The sequence below is a fragment of the Schistocerca americana genome, chromosome 4, assembly GCF_021461395.2.
Source record: "Schistocerca americana isolate TAMUIC-IGC-003095 chromosome 4, iqSchAmer2.1, whole genome shotgun sequence".
Lineage (NCBI taxonomy): Eukaryota > Metazoa > Arthropoda > Insecta > Orthoptera > Acrididae > Schistocerca > Schistocerca americana.
Window position 1 is genome coordinate 233,778,647 of NC_060122.1, and position 24,497 is coordinate 233,803,143.

The window sequence follows — 24,497 nt, forward strand, 5'->3', positions numbered from 1 at the left end:
GTCTATTGAAACCCGATTCAAAAAATTAATTATGAAGCAGACGCACACGCGTAAGATTCAGGCCACATTACTGCATGAAAGCAGATTAATAAACCAAAGGAATGTTAAGGCCTTAGCTGTGAATCCTAAGGGAGGGGAAATTGCCTAGTTTCAAAAATTAAAAAAAGTGTTTTAACAAGAAAAAGATTAGAATAAACACATTAATTTATTCAAAGAATGAACGAATATGGAAATGCAGCTGACTCTATGACATAAAAAGTTAAAGATACAAAAAAGTACCATGAGCTCAAAATAAAGTGAATCTTCCGTTTGGCAAAGTTGCTTCAAAAGTTTGAAATTAACACCCGTAAGTGCAACTGATGTTCTGAAAGAACTCATGATTTTCCTACTGATCGATTACAATGACTGCTTTGCTGATAATAATGCATCTACCAGTACACTGATGGACGTGGAACAAGTAATTACAATGTTGAGACTGAATTCTGATCAGCGATTGTCTCAATGTGTTGGTATTGCTAGTATTGCTTCCCATAAATTACCAGTGAGAGACAAGCAAAATGTGGTCTCTGTCTCTGGGTCTCTGAAGTGCGACGCTAGTATTGCGATTCTGCAGACTCGAACATTGGACCTGCGACGGGCAGCTCCAGTAGAGACTGCAGCCTGTAGAGATGTCTTCAGCGCCAAGGTCCCCACTAAAGTCCGTTCTTATCTATTCTGATAGAACAGCCAGCTCTTTCCTTTCCACCAAGAAAACACGACTGCCAATAATTTAACATGCACTCTCTCCCTCTCTGCCAAAGGCATAATTGCTTCTTCATCAAAATATCTCATCCAAAATGTGCATAATGATAAAAAACCTCGATGACTTCTCTGTCGTCCCCTCTTCTCTAAAAGACTTCCAACTATGTGGTCTGACCTCATGACATCACATGAATTTTACCAACTGACAATTTTGCACACAGCAGCAGGGCTCGCCTACCAGATTGTGGGAAAGTTAAAGAGCTGTGCCTACGGCTAGCCACTAATTCTGCAGCCTCTTCATGTGTTTTTAAAAGCTCGAGATTTTTATCTGTTGAACATGGCAAAATACTGGCCTCCTGCTGATAGAAGTTCTCTCTTCCATCTCGCAGTTCTGTTCACCTGGCCACAATTGAAACATGCTATAAAGCCAAACAAAAGATGCCACCCATCAGAGAGCCTCCCGGTGACGCAACTTCCACCCTGAAAACGCATCTCTGTCTACCTGTGGCATGGTCCAATTCTTTGTCTGTAAATACCTGTCCCAGCTACATAACAAAGGCCAGCATTTTCTGCCAGATCCGGCATCACCTGTCCTGTGTCCAACATGTGTGCCGTCTCGCAAGCTCTCTCCGAAAAGTTTAAGAACAGAACCAGCACCATGTTAAATATAAAAAAAGCTAAATAAGACAAGAAGTCACCAAGACGTTAGCATATATAGTCACTGCAGTCTTATCACTCTTCAAAGCTATTATTGTTATGTTCTGCCTCCTCGTCATCCTCTAGCTGAATTATGATATTGAATAAGAAGAGACAATCCAAATGGCTTGCCATATCTCAGACTTACTAGAGTTTTCAAAAATTTATCCCAGTTGTACGTTACCATCCGATATTTTGTAACGCCCAAGATGTACACTGGAAATGTAGCAATCATATCAACCACTGTTTATAAAGTTGAAATTCGTGTTAAAAATTATGATTTCTCGTAAGTTAGTCGAGTAGTAGCATTACAAGATGATCACGTACTTGATAGATATGTACCTAGTAGAACGGTTTATGGTGGGAGTGACGCTCCATGGTATATGGTCACTGTAATAAAACTCATAAAGAAATAGGAGGCATTTCGTAGCAAGTTCAAAACGAAGCATAGAGCTGTACGTAGCGAGATGCTGAATGAAACATATTCGGCTGTCAAGAGAGAAATGCATGAAACCTTCAACTACTGTCGTAGCAGAATATAATCGAAAACATCTCACAAAAACAATACCTGACAGACCCTACAGCAAATTTTCAGCGATTTATCCTCTCTTTTAACCATAATGTACATTACTCGAGCAAAAAAATGTGCCTAGTGGTTGGAAGAAGGCGCAGGTCACATCCATCTACAACAAGGACAGCAGAAGGGACCCACAAAACTATCGTCCCATTTCCTTGACGTCGGTTCGTCGTAGAATTTTAGAACGTATTCTGAACTCAAATGGAATCGTTTAGATTGAACAAAGTTCCATAGCACGGTCGAATACCTGTCAGATTCTACATCAAATATGGTATTTATACCGTGTATTAATGACCTTGCAGACAATGTTAATAGTAAGCTCAGACATTTTCGCAGATGATGCAGTTATCTGTAATGTGGTAATGCCTGAAAAAAGCTGCGCAAAGAGTCAGATATCAATAAGATTTAGAAATGGTGCTAAGACTGGCAACTCGTCTCAGATGTCTAGAAATGTAAAACTTTTCACTTCGCAAAACGAAAAACGTAGTAATCTTTGATGATAACTGTAGAGACTCACAGTTGAAATCGGTCAACTCAGACAAATACCTGCATCTAACAAGCTATTGGGATATGAATTGGAACCGATACACAGTTCAGTCGTAGATAAGAGTTATCTTCAGTGTTGTGAGGGAACCGAATACCTCGTTGGCATACCGACATTCTATCATCAGGAACATCTGGTCATGAAAAACGACAAGCCATTTTGCTTGTCTCTTTTCATTCAATATGATACTTACTTCAACTAGAGAACAATGCAGAAGTAGGATCTAACAACAATGCCTTTAAAGACTAAACATGACTGCAGTTACTGTATGTGCTGACTTCTTGGTGACTTATTTCTTGAATAGCATTTTCACATTTCAACTGGTGGTGTATTTGTTCTTTGCTATTCTGAGAGAGCTTGGGAATATCATCCACATGTGGTGGAGGTCCAGCAGAAAAAAACGAGCTTTGGGATGCAGCTGGGACACAGGTGTTCATGGAAACAGAGCCGGGCCGTGCTGCAGGTAGAGGAGTGCTGTCAAGCTGGAAATTGTGTCGTCGTGCAGTTTCTTGGCGGAATACAGCTGTTGAACAGTATTATGGTATGTTTGCACTTTCGCCTATCGAGCAGAGCGCTGTGGGATGGGAGAAGGCCGGTGCACAGCACATATTAAGAATAGTGTCTCAAGCAGATAAAAGTCTCCAGTATTCCAAAAAACATGAATCTGTCGCAGATTAAGGAGCTAGCCTCGGGCACAGTTCTTTAACTGTCCCAGGACCTGAGAAGTGAAGCTAGCTGCTGGATGCGAAATGCCGATTGGTAAAACCCATGTGATATCCGGAGGTCACATCACACAGAAGGAAGTTTTTTTAGAGAGGAGGAGACAATAAAGAGGTCACTGGACTTAATTTTAACATGGCGCACATTCTTGATGGGATATTTTGGTAAAGAAGCAATTACGTCACAGTGTAACGTCTAGTAAGAAACAAAAACAACATATTATGTAGTAACGAGAAAATTATATGTATCATATTGTGTTATTGTATAAAATTATGTATTTTTTTTTATTATTTATTTTTGAGAATATCTGCGTCGGCGAGTAATGAAACCGCCACAGACGATAAATGTAGAACAAAGATTAAAATAAGTAACTAGTATATAATACGTGGCGAATAGCAATTTCTTTGTCTTCTTCATCTGGGAGTCGAACGAGTAAGATATCCTGTGTCGTAGTAGCGAACGCTAGTGTAGCATTCTTTTGTCGAGACTAAGCAATGTACGCCATTACGTGTGAATTCACAAAGGTCTGTAATCACTGAGATATTTAAAGGTTTTAATAGAGTTGTTTAAATGAAAACTTGTATTATTTATTGTTAAGCTTGCTTGCATATTATCCCATCCTGTTGAGACATTTTTCAGTTATATAAATATTATCTGTGGTGCTGAGCTGCGTGGAGAACGAAGAGCCGCTGCCGCGGCGTATTTAAACGACTTACAATATAGTCGAGCATAGCGCAAGGAAGCGGTAAAATAATAGTAAAATAATATTATTTCTTTTAGCTCCCAGACTGGCAGTGAAGATCAGCAGATTTTATGATGTGTTGCAGATTGACGCGGGCTGCTGATAGGATATAATTTACAGTGCAAATAATTTAATGTACCTTCAGAATCTGATAGGAATCTTGCTGTGCTCCGTTCTGATCTGGCAAACTTTATAGTGACAACGTATTTTTTAATGAGAGTCTCATGTTCTTGGGCTAGTCGTGGTATGAAATAGCATTTTAACGAGAAATAAAATCCACTGCGAACTTGTGTTTTTGAACGATCACACGGACTGTAACATCAGTGCTCATAACAAAGTAATTTCAACTTTTAATCACTATGAAGTAGGGAAGATATATTGATTCTTAGCATGAGTTGCAGTTACGAGAAATCGTTCCTTAAATTGTAGGCCAGATACAGAACAATAAGACTTCCATATATACATTTTATTCCGCTAAAGGGTAATGATGATAAAGAAAAGCAAAGCACAGCATTATTAACAGATATTTCGCGGCTCTTTTCGTATATGCGATAATAAAAAAACGTGAAAACAGGCAGACACTGGGTAGTTGTAAAATGATTAGTGGTCATGTTTTCTTGATGGGAAGGAAAGAGCGAGGTGTTGGAATGAGACAGACGAGAGGGATTTCGACGCAGCTTGTGGTGCTGAACACAGCTTTGCAATATGCAGCCGCCACTGGAGCAGCGAGTCGGGGATCCAAAGTTCTCCCCTGTGCGATCCTAGCATCGCACTTGAGACAGCCAGAGACGGAGGCAACTTTCTGCTAGTGTTGGGCTGCTAATTAATGGTGAGTAGTTATAGCAGGACGATTCCGCACCAGAATTTAGTCTGAGCAGTACTATTAAGTGTTCCACATCTGTCAGCGCATTGGTAGATGCATGCGATTTTTATTTTTTTTCAGTATAACATTCAGCCAAGCATTACTGTACCTACTAGTAGGAAAGTCTTGAGTTATTGCAGAAAATCAGTTAGACTTATAGGTGCCACTTTCAAAGTTTCGAAGTATCTTTGCCAAACAGTAGATTCACTTTGTAGAAATTCATGGTACTATCTTGTGTTTCTGACTTCATTCTTTTGTCAGAGTCAGATGCCGTTCTGTATTTCCTTCGTCGTACGTCTTTTTTTATTTTTATGTGTCAGCTTTTAACTATTTTCGTATGAGAAATTAGAAGTATCCTCGTTTCGTTACTCCACCGATGTTACCGTGAATACCAGATGTAGAAATATGAAACCGGAATTACCCTGTAGATGGTGCTGGCCGTCAGTGTAGGGTCCGTGAAACCGCGTCTGCAGCGCCATCTGCTTCCTGTAACGGTGACGACGAATGTCAACACACACAACCCAAGATCCATATATCGGTATCTGTTACAAACCCGTAAACACGTCGCCTTTTGTGCCTACGAACTAAGATTTGCGGACAGCAGAGGTTTTCTGTTATCATTTGAAGAAAACTGCTGCAGGATCGCATCGAATTTTCTTGTCGAAGCTTTCCGCGATCATGCTCTTGGGATAACATAGTGGTTCGAGTGGTTCAAAAAAACTCAGAAGTGGCGATTTTGACGTGAGAAATGACGAGCGCGGGAAACCACGGAAAAAGTTCGAAGATAACGAATTGCAGACCTTAGTGGATGAAGACGAAACTCAGACTCAACAGGAACTCGGGGAAGAATTGAATGTTACGCAGAAAGCCATTTTTCTTCGCTCGGAAGCTACGGGAAAGGTGCAGAAAGTGAGAAGATGGGTTCCGCATGAACTGCAAGCAAATCGAAAGACCACTTGTGAAATGCTGCTCGCCAAATACAAAACAAAGTCGTTTCTCCATCGAATAGTGACAGGTGATGAAAAATGGATGTATTATGACAATCCTAAGCGTCGTAAATCATGGGTGAATCCCGGCAAACCATCGACATCCACTGCGAGATCAAATCGCTTTGGAAAGAACACAATACTCTGTGTTTGGTGGGATCAGAAGAGCTGCTAAAACCCAGTGAAACCGTTAACACTGATCGCTACCAACAGCAAGTGATCGATTTAAATCTAGCATTACGTGAAAAACTACCGGAATATGGAAACAGGCAACACAGAGGCATATTGCTCCATGACAACGCCCCATCACACACAGCAAAACGGGTCAGGGAAACGATCGATGCGTTCAATTGGGAAATACTAGGGCATGCGGCCAGTTCTCCAGACTTGGTGCCGTCCAATTATCGTCTAATTGCATCACACGGAACACGCTCTCGCTGAACAACGTCTCAGTTCGTATGAAAATGTACGAAAATGACTCTTTGGCTGCTTCGCTTCAAAAGAAGAACTGTTTTTATGGCGCGGCATTCATACACTACTGGCCATTAAAATAGCTAAAACACGAAGATGACGTGCTACAGACGCAAAATTTAACCGACGGGAAGAAGCTGTGATATGATTAGCTTTTCTGAGCATTCACACAAGGTTGGCGCCGTTGGCGACACCTACAATGTGCTGACATCACGAAAGTTTCCAACCGATTTCTCATACACAAACAGCAGTTGACCGGCGTTGCCTAGTGAAACGTTGTTGTGATGCCTGGTGTAAGGAGGAGAAATGCTTACCATCACGTTTCCGACTTTGATAAAGGTCGGATTGTAGCCTATCGCGATGCGGTATATCGTATCGCGACATTGCTGCTCGAGTTGGTCGAGATCCAATTACTGTTAACAGAATATGGAATCGTTGGGTTCAGGAGGGTAATACGGAACGCTGTGTTGGATCCCAACGGCCTTCTATCACTAGCAGTCGAGATGACAGGCATGGCTGTAACGGATCATGCAGCCACGTCTCAATCCCTGAGTCAACAGATGGGGACGTTTGCAAGACAACAACCATCTGCAAGAACAGTTCGACGACGTTTGCAGCAGCATGGACTATCGGCTCGGAGACCATGGCTACATTACCCTTGTGCGCGGCATCACAGACAGGAGCCCCTGCGATTGTGTACTCAACGACGAACCTGGATGCACGAATGTTTACAGCATCATGATGGTCGCATCCGTGTTTGGCGACATCGCAGTGAACGCACATTGGAAGCGTGTATTCGTCATCGCCACACTGGCGTATCACCCGGCGTGATGGTATGGGGTGCTACTGGTTACACGTGTCGGTCACCTCTTGTTCGCATTGACGACACTTTGAACAGTGGACGTTACATTTCAGATGTGTTACGACCCGTGGCTATCCTTCATTCGATCCCGGCGAAACCCTACATTTCAGCAGGATAATGCACAACCGCATGTTGGAGGTCCTGTACGGGCATTTTAGGATACAGAATATGTTCGACTGCTGCCCTGGCCAGCACATTCTGCAGATCTCTCACCAACTGAAAACGTCTGGTCAATGGCTCGTCACAGTACGCCAGTCACTACTCTTGACGAATTGTGGTATCGTGTTGAGGCTGCATGGGCAGCTGTACCTGTACACGCCATCCAAGCTCTGTTTGACTCAATGCCCAGGCGTATCACGGCCGTTATTACGGCCAGAGGTGGTTGTTCTGGGTACTGATTTTTCAGGATCTATGCACTCAAATTGCGTGGAAATGTAATCACATGTCAGTTCTAGTATAATATATTTGTCCAATGAATATCCGTTTATCACTTGCATTTCTTCTTGGTGTAGCAATTTTAATGGTCAGTAGTGTAGCTTGCCAGAGAGCTGGGAGAAATGTACAAATAGCAATGGAGATTACTTTGAATAAGATATTTTTTATCAAAGTACAGACGTGTAATTATTGCAACCAGATCCCGGTTTTATACTTTTCGAGGTGATCCGTTGCGCAGCCCTTACCTGACGCCGGTGCGCGAGATGAGGTTGGGCAGCGCTAGGAAGGCGTCGTTCTCGACGAAGCTGATGTCGCGGTCGCTGGCGGCGTCGAACTCGGGCGCGCAGGTCCAGGTGACGCCGTGCACGTCGACGTGGCCGTGCCTCTCGCGCGCGCGCCGCAGCACGTCGACGCCGTTGTAGCGCACGTCGGCCAGGCAGCCGCGCAGGTTCTCCAGGTGGCCCAGGAACAGCTCCGAGAAGTCGCCCTGGCTGCCCACGAACAGCCCGAAGTGCACGTTCAGCTCGAAGAAGCGCCCCGGCAGCTTCTCCCTGCAAAGGCGGCGCCCGCAGGCGGCTCAACAGGTCTGCCCGCCTCCGCCTCCGCCGCCTCTACACCCGCGGCGACTCGTTACCGCCAGCCGAGGGGGCCTGTAATCAGTGGCGGCGGGCCGCACTCGGCAGCCATTACTCACTGAGCGCAAACGAGGAGCCACAGGGAGCAACAGGATTAAGATCTTCACACAGGGGAAGAAGGCGCTGGATAATTTATGCAAATAATGCCCGATTCTAATACCATTTCTGCTGGTTCTCAACAAGACTTAACGACAAACTTGTCATCTCAATTAAGGACAGACGAAGTGAAGAAATTCTGATGCTTGAGGACCAAAATAATGCATAACCCACAAATCAGGAAGGATATAAGGAACAGACAAGAACATCCAAAAAGAGCATCCCTCGCCAAATGAAGTATACTACGAAATGCAAGAAATTTATCGACGATTGCAAATATGAATCACCATTGGCTGAAAACTGAGGTGTTAAAAGTCATGGGTTACCTCCTGGTACCATGTTGGACCTTCTTTTGGCCGGCGTAGTGCAGCTACTCGACATGGCATGGACCCAACAAGCCGTTGGAAGTGTCCTGCAGAAATATTGAGCCATGGTGCCTCTACAGCCGTCCATAATTGAGGAAGTGTCCCCTTAAAGGGTTTTGGTACCAACTGACCTCTCTGCAGGGTGTTACAAAAAGGTACGACCAAACTCTCAGGAAACATTCCTCACACACAAAGAAAGAAAATATGTTATGTGGACATGTGTCCGGAAACGCTTACTTTCCATGTTAGAGCTCATTTTAATGCTTCTCTTCAAATCACATTAATCATGGAATGGAAACACACAGCAACAGAACGTACCAGCGTGACTTCAAACACTTTGTTACAGGAAATGTTCAAAATGTCCTCCGTTAGCGAGGATACATGCATCCACCCTCCGTCGCATTAAATCCCTGATGCGCTAATGCAGTCCTGGAGAATGGCGTATTGTATCACAGCCGGCCACAATGCGAGCACGAAGAGTCTCTACATTTGGTACCGGGGTTGCGTAGACAAGAGTTTTCAAATGTCCCCATAAATGAAAGTCAAGAGGGTTGAGGTCAGGAGAGCGTGGAGGCCATGGAATTGGTCCGCCTCTACCAATCCATCGGTCACCGAATCTGTTGTTGAGAAGCGTACTAACACTTCGACTGGAACGTGCAGGAGCTCCAGCGTGCATGAACCACATGCTGTGTCGTACCTGTAAAGGGGCATGTTCTAGCAGCACAGGTAGAGTATCCCGTATGAAATCATGATAACGTGCTCCATTGAGCGTAGGTGGAGGAACATACTGACGAAACCAAAATGAGCTCTAACATGGAAATTAAGCATTTCCGGACACATGTCCACATAACATCTTTTCTTTATTTGTGTGTGGGGAATGTTTCCTGAAAGTCTGGCCGTACCTTTTTGTAACACCCTGTATAGTGTCCCTTCTAGTGGTCCAGAATGCTTTTCAAACCAATCGCGAGCAATTCTGGCCCTGTGACTAGGCGCATTGTCATTGATTAATATTCAGCTGTTGTTTGGTAACATAAAGTTCAGGAATGGCTGCAAATGGTCTCCAAATATCTTAACCCGACCTTTCCAGTCAATGATCATATAAATTTAGCTCACACCATTGCGGAGCCACCACCATATTGCACTCTGGCTTGTTGACAACCTGTGTCCATGGTTTCGTAGCAACCTGTGTCCATGGTTTCGTGGCGCTTGCGCCATCCTCGAACCGTACCATCAGCTCTTACCACCTGACTTCAGGACTCATCCCACCAGGCCACGGTTTTAAAGTCGTCTAGGGTTCAACCGATATGGTCACCAGACAAGAGAGCCGCTGCAGGCGATGTGCTGCTACCGAAGGCATTCGCCTCAACCGTCTTCTTACATAACCCATAAACACAAAATTTCGCCGCACTGTCCAAACGGATACGTTCGTTGTAGGTCCCATATTGATTTCTGCGGTTGTTTCACTCAGTATCGATTGTCTTTTAGGTCTGACAACTCTACCCAAACGCCGCATCTCGCGGTCGTTAAATAAAGGCCGTCGGCCACTGCGTTGTCTGAAATTTGGTATTCTAGGCGCACTCCCGACACTGTGCATCTCGTACTACTGAATTCTCTAAAGATTTCCGAAATGGATTTTCCAGTGCGTCTAGCCCGAATTACAATTCCGCGTTCAAGGTGTATTAATTCAAGTTGCGCCGCCGTAATCACTTCGGAAAGCTTTTTACAAAAATCAACCGAGTACAAATGGCGGTCCAACACTGCACTGCCCATTTATAGTTTTATACCTCCTGTACGCGATACGATCGCCATCTGTTTATAAGCATATCGCTATTATCATGTTGTATATTGGAATGACGACAGAGAAAATTCGTGCTGGACCAGGGACCAAAACCCGTATTTGCCGCTTTATGCGAGCGGTAGCCTTAATCACTTCTGCTATCCGTGCGCGAACCACGTCCTAACGTAGTCCATATGTCACAACCTCCACTCGTACGTTACGTATATTTCTGTCCAGGAACGTCATATTTATTTAGAGCTAGGGCTTGGTATTGGAGAATAAATAATAAAAAGCAGAGCCTATGTTATTAAGAAGTACAATGAAATATTCCTTCAGATATGCGTGCATGGAAGTTCGCGCCTGGCCGTAATTCGTGCAGGGATAACCGAATGCGAACGCTCGCGTTAAGTGGGAAATTCGGGTTCAAGACCCAGTCTGTCACAAATTGTCACTGTCGCCATTTCAATACACAGTTGATGGGCGTTCATAATCGCAACTGAAAATACATTTGCTTTGTTTCTTGACGGTTATACTCACTGAAGTGCCTGTTCCTTCGGCCATGCTTGCGTATTCGAAGTAAAGTTGCATCGTACTTCCTAACAACGCAGCCACTGCTATTTCGTATTTATTCGCCAATGCCAGGCTGCCCACTCTCATCAAATATGTACTTCCTGGATGGGAAGATTGGCTGTGATTCGTACACGGATACCCGAAGCGTTCAAGGCGACTGCTCGCCTACAGAGGGAAATCCATGTTTGAGTACATGTCTACCACGAATTTTCGCTGTCGTAATTCCAAATTAGAGTCGCTAGTGGTTCATATTTGCTACTGCGAATACATTTCCGGAATTTCTTGACGGCTGTGGTCGCTGCAGTGCCTGTTTCTACGGACATGCATGCATGCTTGAAGGATAATTGCTTCGTACTTCTTAATGACACAGGCACTGTTATTTCCCCTCTACTGTGAAAATTTCATAACGTCAGCCGCTAACAGCGTTCCACATCCTTTCGACACCCCACAGAAGAAGTCATAAAGACAGCTTGAGTGTGCCGTACCAAAGTGAAAAAAATGGTTCAAATGGCTCTGAGCACTATGGGACTGAACATTTGTGGTCATCAGTCCCTTAGAACTTAGAACTACTTAAACCTAACTAACCTAAGGACATCACACACATCCATGCCCGAGGCAGGATTTGAACCTGCGACCATAGCAGTCGCGCGGTTCCGGACTGCGCGCCTAGAACCGCTAGACCAACGCGACCGGCACCAAAGTGAACCATGGGAACTCAGACAAGCAGAAAAACACTAAATACCAGGGCTTGTTGAAATATAATATCTCCGAATTTGTTATGTAAAAATTCTTAGACCTTTTTCAATGAGACAAACATTGGTAATTTCCTAAATCTTTATTCTTCATTGTATAATTGTCTCTCGGTATACTCGCCCTGCCAACAGACACATATTTTCTCCCAACGAGGGACAATATTGTTGATACCGTCACTATAGACTGTTTCAATTTCTTTACGAAACCACAACCTCATCTTTGCTTCCACTGCTTCGTTACTATGAAAGTGCAGTCCTCGAACGTGCTCCTTAAGTCTTGGAAACAGATGAAAATTGGATGGGGTGAAGAGGGGACTGTATGGAGAACGGGCAGTGAAAGCGAACCGAAGGTTTCGTCTTGTTGCAATCATGGCAGCGAACTCTTTGAATTCGAAACTCGGTTACAGCACGCTGCTTCTCACATACCGACACAGTTAGGTTATACACCGCCATGTTACATGCTACAATTCGTAGCCCTCCAGTCACAGAGACCTGCAAATATGTAGAGAACAGATATTTAGGATGTTAATAACATTTTTAAAACTGGGACATCTTTAAGAGTTTTGACATAAAAGATTCAGAGGCATTACTTTTCAGCACGCCTTCGTATTTTCCTCTAAATATTTTCAGAATATACGCGAGTGTAATTTCGAGTTCGTGTCATGTTATTCTGAACTCGGCTTGTCACCAACGCAGCTAGTACTTTGAGGTACGACCTCTTATAGTGAGGAACCAACCACATCTCCATAATAAGAAAAATGATTTGTAATGTACGATAAATTGGTTCTTATTCGCAGCTTATAGCCACTCTTGTCTAAAATGAATGACAGAGAGACAGCAAAGCAATGAAGTTTGCAGAGCGGGAATAAAAGTGCCAGGCTTAAAAATAGGCAGTGTGGCAGCATTTAACAATTTTGCTAGTGGCCACATTGCTAAGCACAGACTTTGGATTCTGGACGGACAATCAATGATCAAAGTAGTGCGGAGATGTAAAAAGAACTCTATCGTCTTGCTGAACTTAGAAATTGAGAAAGCTGAATGGACAAAGTTAATATCTTCAGCAATGAGAAAGGCGCCATACGCCAAAGATATATTAGAAGCAAAAGACCGAATACCAGGGTACGATTGGGCAATGAAATACACTTAAGAGCCAAAAAATTAAGACCACCTGCTTAATGGCGTGTTGGTCCAATTGCATTTAAAATGGTACAGGGCTGCACATTTGGTGTAACTTGATCAATTTAAATTTTGCCACTATTTAGCAGCTGTCAAGCCCGTTTGTTTTATTTAATAGAAAAATGTTAAGGACAAGCCAGAGATTCTCAGTAAATTCTGTTAACGTGTCATTTGTGGTATTATACTCGATGTTTGCCATTGAAGATCTTTCTTTTGTTTTCGTCATACTTTTCCATTAAAAAATTCGTCACTATCATCTTGTGAGATTTTGCATTTGTTACTTCCTGTAACTGAGCGTAGATACTTCTACCTGCCGACTCACATGGGAAGACGTTGGACCACTCACGTATTGCTTATGGTGCAAGTCTATTTTGCCATAATAACTTACCATATTCGTGTTAGAGTCGTATATTTCGGCTTCTATAAAGAACTAAGTTAATAAGTTCATGACTGTACGAATACACCGTTGTATGAAAAGTTACTGAATTTGCATTACAAAAAGCTTCTTGCTGCATTTGTGGAATACTGTTCATGTTATCAACGTGACGAAAACGCGTAAATGACAGCATCGAAACATTGGCCGTTAAGCCAACACGTGAAGTGCGTACACGGACTACCCTGCTGCTTTCAAACACAGTAACGATTGTCACACTTGACAGAACAGTTTACCAAGCACACATTATATGGTTGATGACGAACAGCTATTACCTGAGTGAGCCAACGATTTCTGGTAGTGACAGCCTGACCAACCAGTCATTCCCCATAAACTGTCGTTAGAACTGCAGCAGATGAGAGTCAAATAACTGAAAATTAGTCACTCAATTTCTAAGCAAAGGTTCCTCGCTTCTGTGGTCTTCAGGGATACTGTGTCATACTACATTCTTATTCTCTATCTGATAATGCAAATTATTGTGACTGCCGTGGAGTACAAATCTCTGTTACTGAACTGCACTCCATTCACTCTACGGGGCACAAAGAATAACCACGTTATAGTAACATCAGCTTCTATGGAGATTACTAAACATTGGTCTAATGGACTTTAAAAGATGGCTATCTTTTAAGAGTTCTAATGTTTGACATCCAAAGAATTTCTTTAATAAAATGGTTTATTCATGTTATTAATTATTAATTTTTCAGACTGATGCGTGCGGACGCGACGTACACTTCCCTTTCTTTTTGTTTATTGGCGTTAGTCCAGAAGGACATATAGCCAAAGTTGTGTACACATTTTATGTTTTTTATCGGCTTTTGGCCTGAAGGCCACATGGCCACGGTGAAAACTTAAACAGCTCCTCATCCTCGCCCAAAATAGTTGTCGTTGGCGGGTATGCTCGTAGTCGCCCACACAGCTGCTGATACATATCGGCAGGAAGGTCCCGTACCGGCTCTCTTGCGGTGGTAATGACCTCTTCAGCCGAATGAAATCTACATCCCCCAAGGAGTGCGGGGAAAGACAGAAAAGTCGCATGGTGCGAGACACGTTGAACGGAGGCTGTGAGAAAACGGTGCCCTGTTGCTTTATGAGTTCCTCAAGGACACAGCGATGTGCATTTGTGCTATAGTGTAGCAACAGCCAGTTCTTTCGACGCTATAGCTCGGGAGGCTTGCGACGAACTGAATCGCGTAAATAGCTGGGATCATACTGGAATAACCAGCTGGGTAGAATTCCAAGTCACCAATTCCATTTGAACACTTCAAGTATCACAATGCCTTTTGACCATTGTTGTCGCCTTTTTTTCTGTGGTGGCGATAGTGACATTCTCTAAGTGGCGGATTGTCGCTTCAGTTGCGCACCGTACAGGGAAGACCATGCTTCTTTTCCAGTATGATCCGATTGACAAACATCAAATCGTAATCAGAACTCAAAAATGGTTCAAATGGCTCTGAGCACTATGGGACTTAACATCTGAGGTCATCAGTCCCCTAGAACTTAGAACTACTTAAACCTAACTAACCTAAGGACATCACACACATCCATGCCCGAGGCAGGATTCGAACCTGCGACCGTAGCGGTCGCGCGGTTCCATACTGAAGCGCCTAGAACCGCTTGGCCGCCACGGCCGGCTCATCATAATTACCGATCACATCCACACAAACCGTCGTGTGATAAGCATGCTGGTCTTGTATGAGGATCTATAGCACACGTTGCTGGGAAGCGTGAGATATGTTCAGGTCATCAGTCTGAATTTTGTAGCGCTTCCTGTGAAAGACTCCTATTGTGCTGTGAGATGGTTTACCGTTTTGAAACAGTTGGCATGCACTAACATTGCAAACTCTTCAATCTTGCGAATAGGTCGAAACTTTGGTGGCTGAAGAGTTCTCATATCATCGTCCAAACTGTCTTCCCTTGCGTAAAGTCACACTACTACGTAAACACAATACTGTGACTCTATGCGCCATCACGGTAAAATTTCTGCATCGTGTGAGACGTTCCGATAGTGATTTTTTATGATCTCTGACAGATCTTGTTTATTCATTGTTTTAACTGCGATATCCTCAACTGTGTCTTGCTGGATTGATAAAAGAACTCACAATGTACCATACCATGGCGCCACCTATGCCCTCTAGTGCAGTCAGTCCGTTAAGTGATCTTAGAAATACACAAGAGAACATGTGCAGTGATGTGTCGACAGAAGTGCCGACACAGTGTGATTTGAGGGGACCGCAATGCACGCTATAAACACACGAAGGATGGCGTGAGGTCTGAAACAGGATACGTAATGAATGCTATAAAGAAAAGTACGTAGCTTCTGGAATACTTAACTTTAATCCATCCTTGTTGTACATCGCTCTTGACGATACAAGTGAGACTCTTTAGATACAAGCTATGTAAGGCTAATGGCGCCTTGCTAGCCTGTAGCCATGGACTTAGCTGAAGGCTATTCTAACTATCTGCTCGGCAAAGGAGCGAGGCTTCGTCAGTGTTGTCGCTAGCAAAGTCGTCCGTACACTGGGGCGAGTGCTAGTCCGTATCTCGAGACCTGCCGCGTGGTGGTGCTCGGTCTGCGTTCACTGACAGTGGCGACACGCGGGTCCGACATGTACTAATGGACCGCGGCCGATTTAAAGCTACCACCTAGCAAGTGTGGTGTCTGGCGGTGACACCACATGCAGCATACTAAATTGCGAGACAGGGTGTTGACTCACACCAGATCGAATCTGCATGGCAAGCTAACGACCATCGGCTGGTTCACCAGGCAGCCTGAGTGTGCTCTTTAGGTGGTGTCCCACGCTCATGAAGGTATATGCTAGTTTTGTCGCAAACTTCGCTTCAGAAAATACTGAGCCGCGCGCGACACATAAGTTTCGTGCATGCAACCGTTCTGCGGGAACATCTTTGCCTGGTTGCTGGGTAACTAGTGGGCACACTTCTTCAGGGCGGCGGTGTTGTGGCGTCGAGCGGTGATACATGGGCGTGCAGTCGTGTGTTAAGGGAGCTGGCTCATTGGAGGCACCAATTCCGAGTCACTGAACGCTCAACCATTTGATGGCCGGGAACCTGGCGTGGAATTTTTTCTTAGCTGAAAACTGTAGTAATATTTGTTTTGAGCACCTACCTCTGTCACTGGGCAGCGATTTGAACTTGTTGAACAACTGTCCTGAAGCTCCGTCACCCTTGTTACGTTGCACTTTTGAAGTGGTTTTTTTGTGGTTTGCACACAAGCGGTGTAGAAAGAGCTTGTTAATTAACTGTGTTAGGCTGTTTGTTGCTATTTTCAGCTATTTGCGAATTGCTGGGAGCCTGTGTTATATGTCGAATTTTTTGTAACTGCAGCAAGAGAGCAGTTACCGTATGCCACTGCGTAGCACGATGGTGGCCAGCTATGCGTGGTACATTGTTATTCTTTTAGTGAGCTGTGCTCTTAAAGAGATTTGCTTTAAGACTTACTTTCTGATTTGCTTTTTATTTCCTTGTCTATGACGTCTAGTTGATTTCTGTGTGTGTGTGTGTGTGTGTGTGTGTGTGTGTGTTAGGAGGAATTTTGTTAATACAATTTCACATGTTGCAATGGAGGACAGCATTATTCAAAATCAATTGGCTCTAATCACTTTGGGACTTAGCATCTGAGGTCATCAGTCCCCTAGACTTAGAACTACGTAAACGTAACTAACCTAAGGACATCCTGCCCGAGGCAGGATTCGAACCTGCGACCGTAGCAGCAGCGCGGTTCTGGATTGAAGCGCCTAGAACTGCTCGACCACAGTGGCCGGCCATAGAGTTATTATTATTATTATTATTATTATTACTAACTGCGCTCCAACGGTGCTACCCGTGGTTAAACAGTCATTTATAGAGAAATGTTAGTGCCGAAACTCACTAATGACGCGTATGCACCATAACAAATGCTATCTCTTGGAGGTATTTAGGGGCCAGCCACATGTGGGCTAGCAAACTGCACGGGCCAGAATAAAATACTACTGCTACTACTACTACTAATAATAATAATAATAAAAACAATAATAATAAAAATCAAATTCTGAGGCGCTCACTACTCACTCGTTTATTTACGGAAAAAATTTGTACGCCACCGAGCAGCCAATTACAAAACGTGCCAGGAAAGGGAGTAAGTAATTTCATGACTGTTTGCGACATGCCTATCATGGAAAAGGCCATAATTGTCTTGGTGTGTTTGTATCATAATCAAATTCAGGCTAACTAAAAGCCTACCACGTTCAACATTTAAAGGCACCACGTTTCTCTGTCTCAGCATTTAAATGACACTGTCGTTGTGAATCCTCAAGTTATATGGTATGCCTGACATTAGCGGCTAAAATGCGACGGGCTTGTATGGAGGTATTGACTAAACACTTTTAAGATTGTGTAAGCATTGTATTCATTACATTTAATAGTATTATGTAGGGCAAACTAAGCAATAAAAGTATTTTCACAAATACGATACAGTTCAAAAGTCAGAGTAAATACCTTCTTCTAATAGTAACTATTGTTCTACATTTCGCTTTATACACACATCAGAAAAAGTTTTGCATTACCTCGGTTGCGAGAGTTCCGGAACCTGTAAAGAAAATTTGAATAGAGATCAACATAACGTAATTTCCGCCCTTTTTATTGCTCATGAAAACCACACATTGCATGTTGTACCGCCATACAGCTAGACCTTCAGAGCTGGTGGTACAGATTGCTGTACACACCGGAACCTCTAATACCCAGTAGCACGTCCTCTTGCATTGATGCATGCCTGTATTCGTCCTGGTATACTATCCACAAGCTCATCAAGGCACTGTTGGTCCAGATTGTCCCACTCCTCAACGGTGATTCGGCGTAAATCCGTCAGAGTGGTTGGTGGGTCACGTCGTCCATAAACAGCCCTTTTCAATCTATCACAGGCATGTTCGGTAGGTTTCATGTATGGAGAACACGCTGCGCACTTAAGTCGAGGGGTGTTGTTATCCTGAAGAAAGTCATACACAAGAAGTGCACGATGGGGGCCGAATTGTCGTCCATTAAGACCAATACCTCGCGAATATGCTGCCGATATGGTTGCACTATCGGTCGGAGGATGGCATTTATGTGTCGTACAGCCGTTACGGCGTCTTCCATGACCACCAGCGGCATACGTCGGCCCCACATAATGCCACCCCAAAACTGCAGGTAACCTCCACCTTGCTGCACTCGCTGGACAGTGTGTCTAAGGCGTTCAGCCTGACCGGATTCCCTCCAAACACGTCTCCGACGATTGTCTGGTTGAAGGCACATGCGATACTCATCGGTGTGTTGTTAGGCCCATCTGTTTCGCGCTGCATTTTGTCGTGGTTGCAAAGATGGATTTCTCCATGGACGTCGGAAGTGAAGCTGCGCATCAAGCAGCCAATTGCTCACAGTTTGAGTCGTAACACAACGTCCTGTGGCTGCAAGAAAAGCATTATTCAACATGGTGGTGTTGCTGGCAGGGTTCCTCCGACCACAATCCGTAGGTAGCGGTCAACTACTGCAGTAGTAGTCCTTGGGCAGCCTGAGAGAGGCATGTCATAGACTGTTCTTGTCTCTCTGTATGTCCTCCATGTCCGAACATCATCGCTTTGGTTCACTCTGAGATGCCTGGACACTTCCCTTGTTGAGAGCCCTTCCTGACACATAGTAACAAGGCGGACGCGATCGATCCGCGCTTTTGACCGTCTAGGCATGGTTGAACTACAGACAACACGAGCCGTGTACTTCCTTCCTGGTGGAATGACTGGAACTGATCGGCTGTCGGACCCCCTCCGTCTAATAGGCGCTGCTGATGCATGGTTCTTTACATCTTTGGGCGGGTTTAGTGATATCTCTTGTCAAAGGGACTGGGTCTGTGATACAATATCCACAGACAACGTCTATGTTCAGGAGTTCTAGGAACCGGGGTGATGCAAAACCTTTTTGATCTGTGTGTTATTCAAATAAAAAAATATCTTTACTACACACTTTTAATGGTAGCCTGTGTGTTAATTTCGGATGTATGTCGACTCCAGATTTTTTCAAAATCCGTCCAGCAGTGTCAGCATGACGGCATAACAAACATACTCAAAAATAGACTTTATAATATAATATTTATGGGATTGTTATTGTGTATACATGGTAAAGAAACCCGGAAGTGAGTCTCGCTCTGGAGCTCTACGTGCCTGCCATCACGTCCCTCAACTGATAACTAATTCAAAACAACAGCCACCTTGACGCGTTATTTATTTTCTGAATGCATTTTTTTGTTTTTTTTTTGTTTTTTGTTTTAGGGCGCAAAACTTCTATGGTCATTAGCGCCCGGTTCTGAATGCAGTGGCTGCTTTATTAAAGCAGCTGGCCAGCTCTTTGGTATCACGTAGAAATTTCTAGTTTTAGTCAGACTCGAAATAATTTTCATTTGTTTAACTGTGGAAATGTGAAATCTTTGTGTCGACCGAGTGTCTGCTGGCTCATGTAACTTGAACCATTTATTAATATCTGTTTGGCCGGCCGAAGTGGCCGTGCGGTTAAAGGCGCTGCAGTCTGGAACCGCAAGACCGCTACGGTCGCAGGTTCGAATCCTGCCTCGGGCATGGATATTTGTGATGTCCTTAGGTTAGTTAGGTTTAACTAGTTCTAAGTTCTAGGGGACTAATGACCTCAGCAGTTGAGTCCCATAGTGCTCAGAGCCATTTGAACCAATATCTGTTTGTTCTGTCACTCGCATTGCTCCTATTGTTTTCTATTTTAATACATACCGTTCTTCAGGTGAAAGTGGAATTCACGAGTTTGGTTTCAATCACGAAATTTCCTTTGTTTCCGAACGCTTTTGTTCTGGCGCGCAATATATGTGATGTGTGGTGAATCTGAGTGAAAGTGAGAACAATGCGCGCTTTCGTGTATCAAGTTAGTCTGTACTGAAATCAAAATATCTTGCGCTGGTTCATCACATGCTCTCATTTTCTACAGTTAGATCCTTCACGTTAAAACTGGCATTCTGTTTCAGATTTAAATAATGTTTTTAACAGAACAATAGGCAGTTCTAATGGGATTTAAACGAACACATAAAATCGTCGCATCTTCAGTTTCAAAGATATCAAATAGCTTATAGCCCAAGTTGTGAGGGATGATGAAGTCCACTCCTTGATGAAATTTTACCAGATGTAGCACATCATTGCTTTCCTTGTAGTTTTTAGCTTCGGGTAAAACACTTTGTAAGGTCACAGAATAAATGAAGGTCAGATTCGCACCTTACATGAGAGTTCTATACGTCGCAAAGGGAAGGTGAATATAGTACCTAACTTAATTCGGCAATAAGGAGCAGATTTGTCTAGCAGTATGTGATGCACAAAGGGATGACATTCAATCAGCAATAATTAACACACCGTTCCTACAATACATGTTTGAGCGGAAGGTGAAACATGCAGCACGAGGCGTTTTAGTTTGGAATTCAGAGGGTCGACGCTGAGGTAAGGCCGTGCTACAGGGGGTACCATGGAAACCACTTAAAGGGGTATGAAACTTCCTGGCAGATTAAAACTGTGTGCCCGACCGAGACTCGAACTCGGGACCTTTGCCTTTCGCGGGCAAGTGCTCTACCATCTTGCCCGCGAAAGGCAAAGGTCCCGAGTTCGAGTCTCGGTCGGGCACACAGTTTTAATCTGCCAGGAAGTTTCATATCAGCGCACACTCCGCTGCAGAGTGAAAATCTCATTCTGGCACTTAAAGGGGTGTCCCACCCAGAAAGTCAATGACCGACCAGCTGACTCAGATTGGGAGAGCGAGTATAGTGGCTCATCTAATGGAGGTTAGGAAAGGAAACTTTTAGAAAACTGCGTTTTGGAATTCCAAGTGGATACAAATCAAGACCAGTGACGCATTTTCGATCACATGTCCAGTGAGTGGTGCACACTTGAGAGAGTCAACGTACGCATTTAGGCATCTGGAACGGGCACAAAACGTCCGATTGGCGGAACGTGCTAGGAAGGAGAAAAGAGCCAAAGTTTCGACGCAGTTTAATGGTATGGACATTGCGATTGGTAGAGAGTGTTTCCACAAAATAAGACGAACTCTCCTATTGGTCGAAAAAAACCGTTACGTGGAAACGAAAAAACCCAGGTGGGGAGACAGTTCGGCTATGAGTAAGACAAGACGGAAATTTTCGTGGACTCTTCTCTGAACTGGCGTCAAGTGCAGATCAGAGCACATTTGTTTGAACACTGCGTTCACAGTGGCTGATATCCAGCTAGAAATTAACTGTAGCACCGTTTAGCTCCAACTGTGGAGAAACGAACCAGCCAATTAGTTAATTGTTCTCGTGAGAACTGAGAGGGAATTATAATATTCACACTGCTGCAACCATCCGCGTGTATATTGCCACATTCTAAGACTGGGGATGAGTACTTGTTCTCTCACATAACGAGAAACGTAGCAAAGGTGTAATTAGTTTTATAGGAATTTCAGCGGAAGAGAGCGGTCTAGCAGACGACAGCACATCGCAGCTTAAGGTAAATACCGCACGCAGAGGCATAAACTTGTTGGTTCACCAGCTTGCGTCCACTGTAAACCCGAGCGATCTTGGGTAATCGTTTGCTCAATTTGTCACATAACTAACCATCCACCATAGACTTGATTGTCATCCTACAAATAGTACCAAACTTCGAACCGGAATCAGACGATTTTCGTGGCAGTGACCAACATCATAACGTAAATGTAGGAACAATTTTGTAAAGAAATTTCTAGTTAAACTTTAATATTATCATGTTTTGGAAAATTTAACCTTCTGAGAGTTAAAATTTAATATTGTTGCGTTTAGGATTATTTCACTTTTTGATGTTTACGAGATGCGTTATAGTGACAACTGTTTTTTGTTTCACATTGGAAACTGTGTAGAAGCGGTTATTTTTCCGCTAATATTGCGACATTAAATATGTCATTTCAACTTACACGGTTGTCTTCAGTCTTAGAGTAAGTAAACCACAAATATTGCACCTTACAACTCTATGAGCAAGATTATCCTCTAGTTCTCACAGTACTGTTAGGTAGCTTCATAGAATAGTAGTGCAGATGTGATGGGTTGCCAATGTCCATTCACAATCGTTATCAAGTCTGAGCTTTCGGTTGAAAAATAATAAATTAATTCCGTTGGGATTCATGGTTTTGAGTGTAACGTGTTTCCAGTGGTCGTTACTGATTAACGGTTTGGTGGATGGAAATGTTTTCCGTTGCACTACAACATTTCAGCAATATTTAAATGAAAGAGTGTGGCCTACATTTGGAATTTTTTCATTGCAGTACGTTTGCAGAATGTCGGCCTTAGACCATTTTCAAGCACCGTACATCGAGTGTATTAGCAACCAGGTGTAGAAATAGGTGTTCTACCAGAGGGGAGATTTCACTGGCATCACTTTCAAAACAGCAATTCGGATATTTTCCGGGATGTTGACAACGTTTTCCTCAATCTCAGTCGTGTGCTGGGCAAGGTTTGTTGGTTTAATCTGGTACACAACGCTCTTCAGATGTCACATGTAGTCACAGACTGAGAAGTCTGGAGCTTCTGGCTCCAAGTGATGTCGGCATTCTTTGAAATTAGATCCCCAAACAAACGTGTCACTGCAGCTATAGGCAGTGAGTGAGGTGGCTTCAGTCTGTTGAAGCCGAGTGAGCAGAATATCAAGATCTTTAACAGAATGAAGCCAAAAATGTGTCACGTTGACATAACATTGAGACGTGACACTGACGGCAGAGCCTGCTTTACTATGGAAAGAAGTAAGGGTCGATCATCCTGCAACGCGACACTGCACGCCGCATAGCAACTTTGGCTTTATTTTTTCTTTTTTGCCCAGTGCCAAATGTTCTGGTTATTCACGTAAGCAGTTAGAGGAAAATGGGCTTCATCTGACATCCAAAAATTTTCAGCAATCCTCATTGATTTTAGCCAACAAGTTTTCAGAAAATTATTCCCGCAATACAGAATAATGAAGCTTTAGTTCTTGAAGAATCGGAAGCTTGTAAGGATTAAAGTGAAGCCTGTGGAATATTCTTTACCAGCTCCTGCGTCCGATCCCCAATGACGAGGCCACTTTTCGTAGTGAACTATGACGACTTCTTACCAATGCAGCTCGCACAGCATCGACGCTGTACAGGTATAAATAACACAAACCCACTAGGCTTCTTTTGTTTTAAAACCGACGCAGTCTCTTACAAGACAGGAATCTACGTCTTGATTACGTATGATGAAGGAAATTGACCTGATAGTGGCTCCGAAACACCCTATGTGCTTCTGTGATACTGTCACCATGGCTAATAATATGCCCTCACGGCGACCACACATACTCCGCACCGCTGCACTTTAATTAAACGTCGGTTACTATCCGACAGTTTGGCGTTTTCCTCCAACTGTCGACCATGAACAGGATTGGAAACATCAAGATCAAATGTTCCCCTTTCTCTGCGCCAGCTGTACACGGGATGCTCAAGTCTGAAGGGTTACAGACCTGCCTCAACCACCACAGAATGTAGCTGATAACGAGATGGTGCTTATACAGTAATGTGAGGAGTATCTGGACAACACGATCGACAGTCAAGGGAGCCTTTGTGTATCATTTTATTTTATTTATTTATTTTTTTTTTTTTTTGCATGTGAAAACGTCACATACAGAATGTGCTTCCATGCCACGGTTACCTTAGCTTAAGGCTCGCACATCTTCAAATGACGGATCACTTATTCTTAACACGATTTGTGACCAACATGTAGCCATGCCCTTCCTAGACAGTACAAGGAGAGAAACTGAATAGCACTCAACATTGTCCATGCCACCAGGGGTGCACACATTGGCGTATACGAATGCGGAAACAAATATTTATGACGCTGAAAACAGCTGTCATTAATTAGTATCGGTTTAAATTTTTAAAGGCTAAAGCTGTGAAGAAAATTTATGGATATCCTTTTTATTACAACAGTTGAGAACCAGGCATTTGGTAAATGACCCATCCAGCCACAAATTCTTTTCGAATGTTTTATTTTTCTGCCATAACTGGTTTACCGCTACCATGCC

General features: G+C 43.6%; 1 protein-coding gene across 1 annotated transcript in view; it reads right to left on the reverse strand.

Moving 5' to 3' along the window:
* Window positions 1-24,497, reverse strand: part of LOC124613370 (chondroitin sulfate proteoglycan 4) — a 553,335-nt gene that overhangs the window by 498,430 nt on the left and 30,408 nt on the right. The window contains exon 4 of the mRNA XM_047142070.1: window positions 7,882-8,187. Coding sequence (XP_046998026.1) covers window positions 7,882-8,187 — 306 coding nt within the window. The remainder of the gene's footprint in view (window positions 1-7,881; window positions 8,188-24,497) is intronic.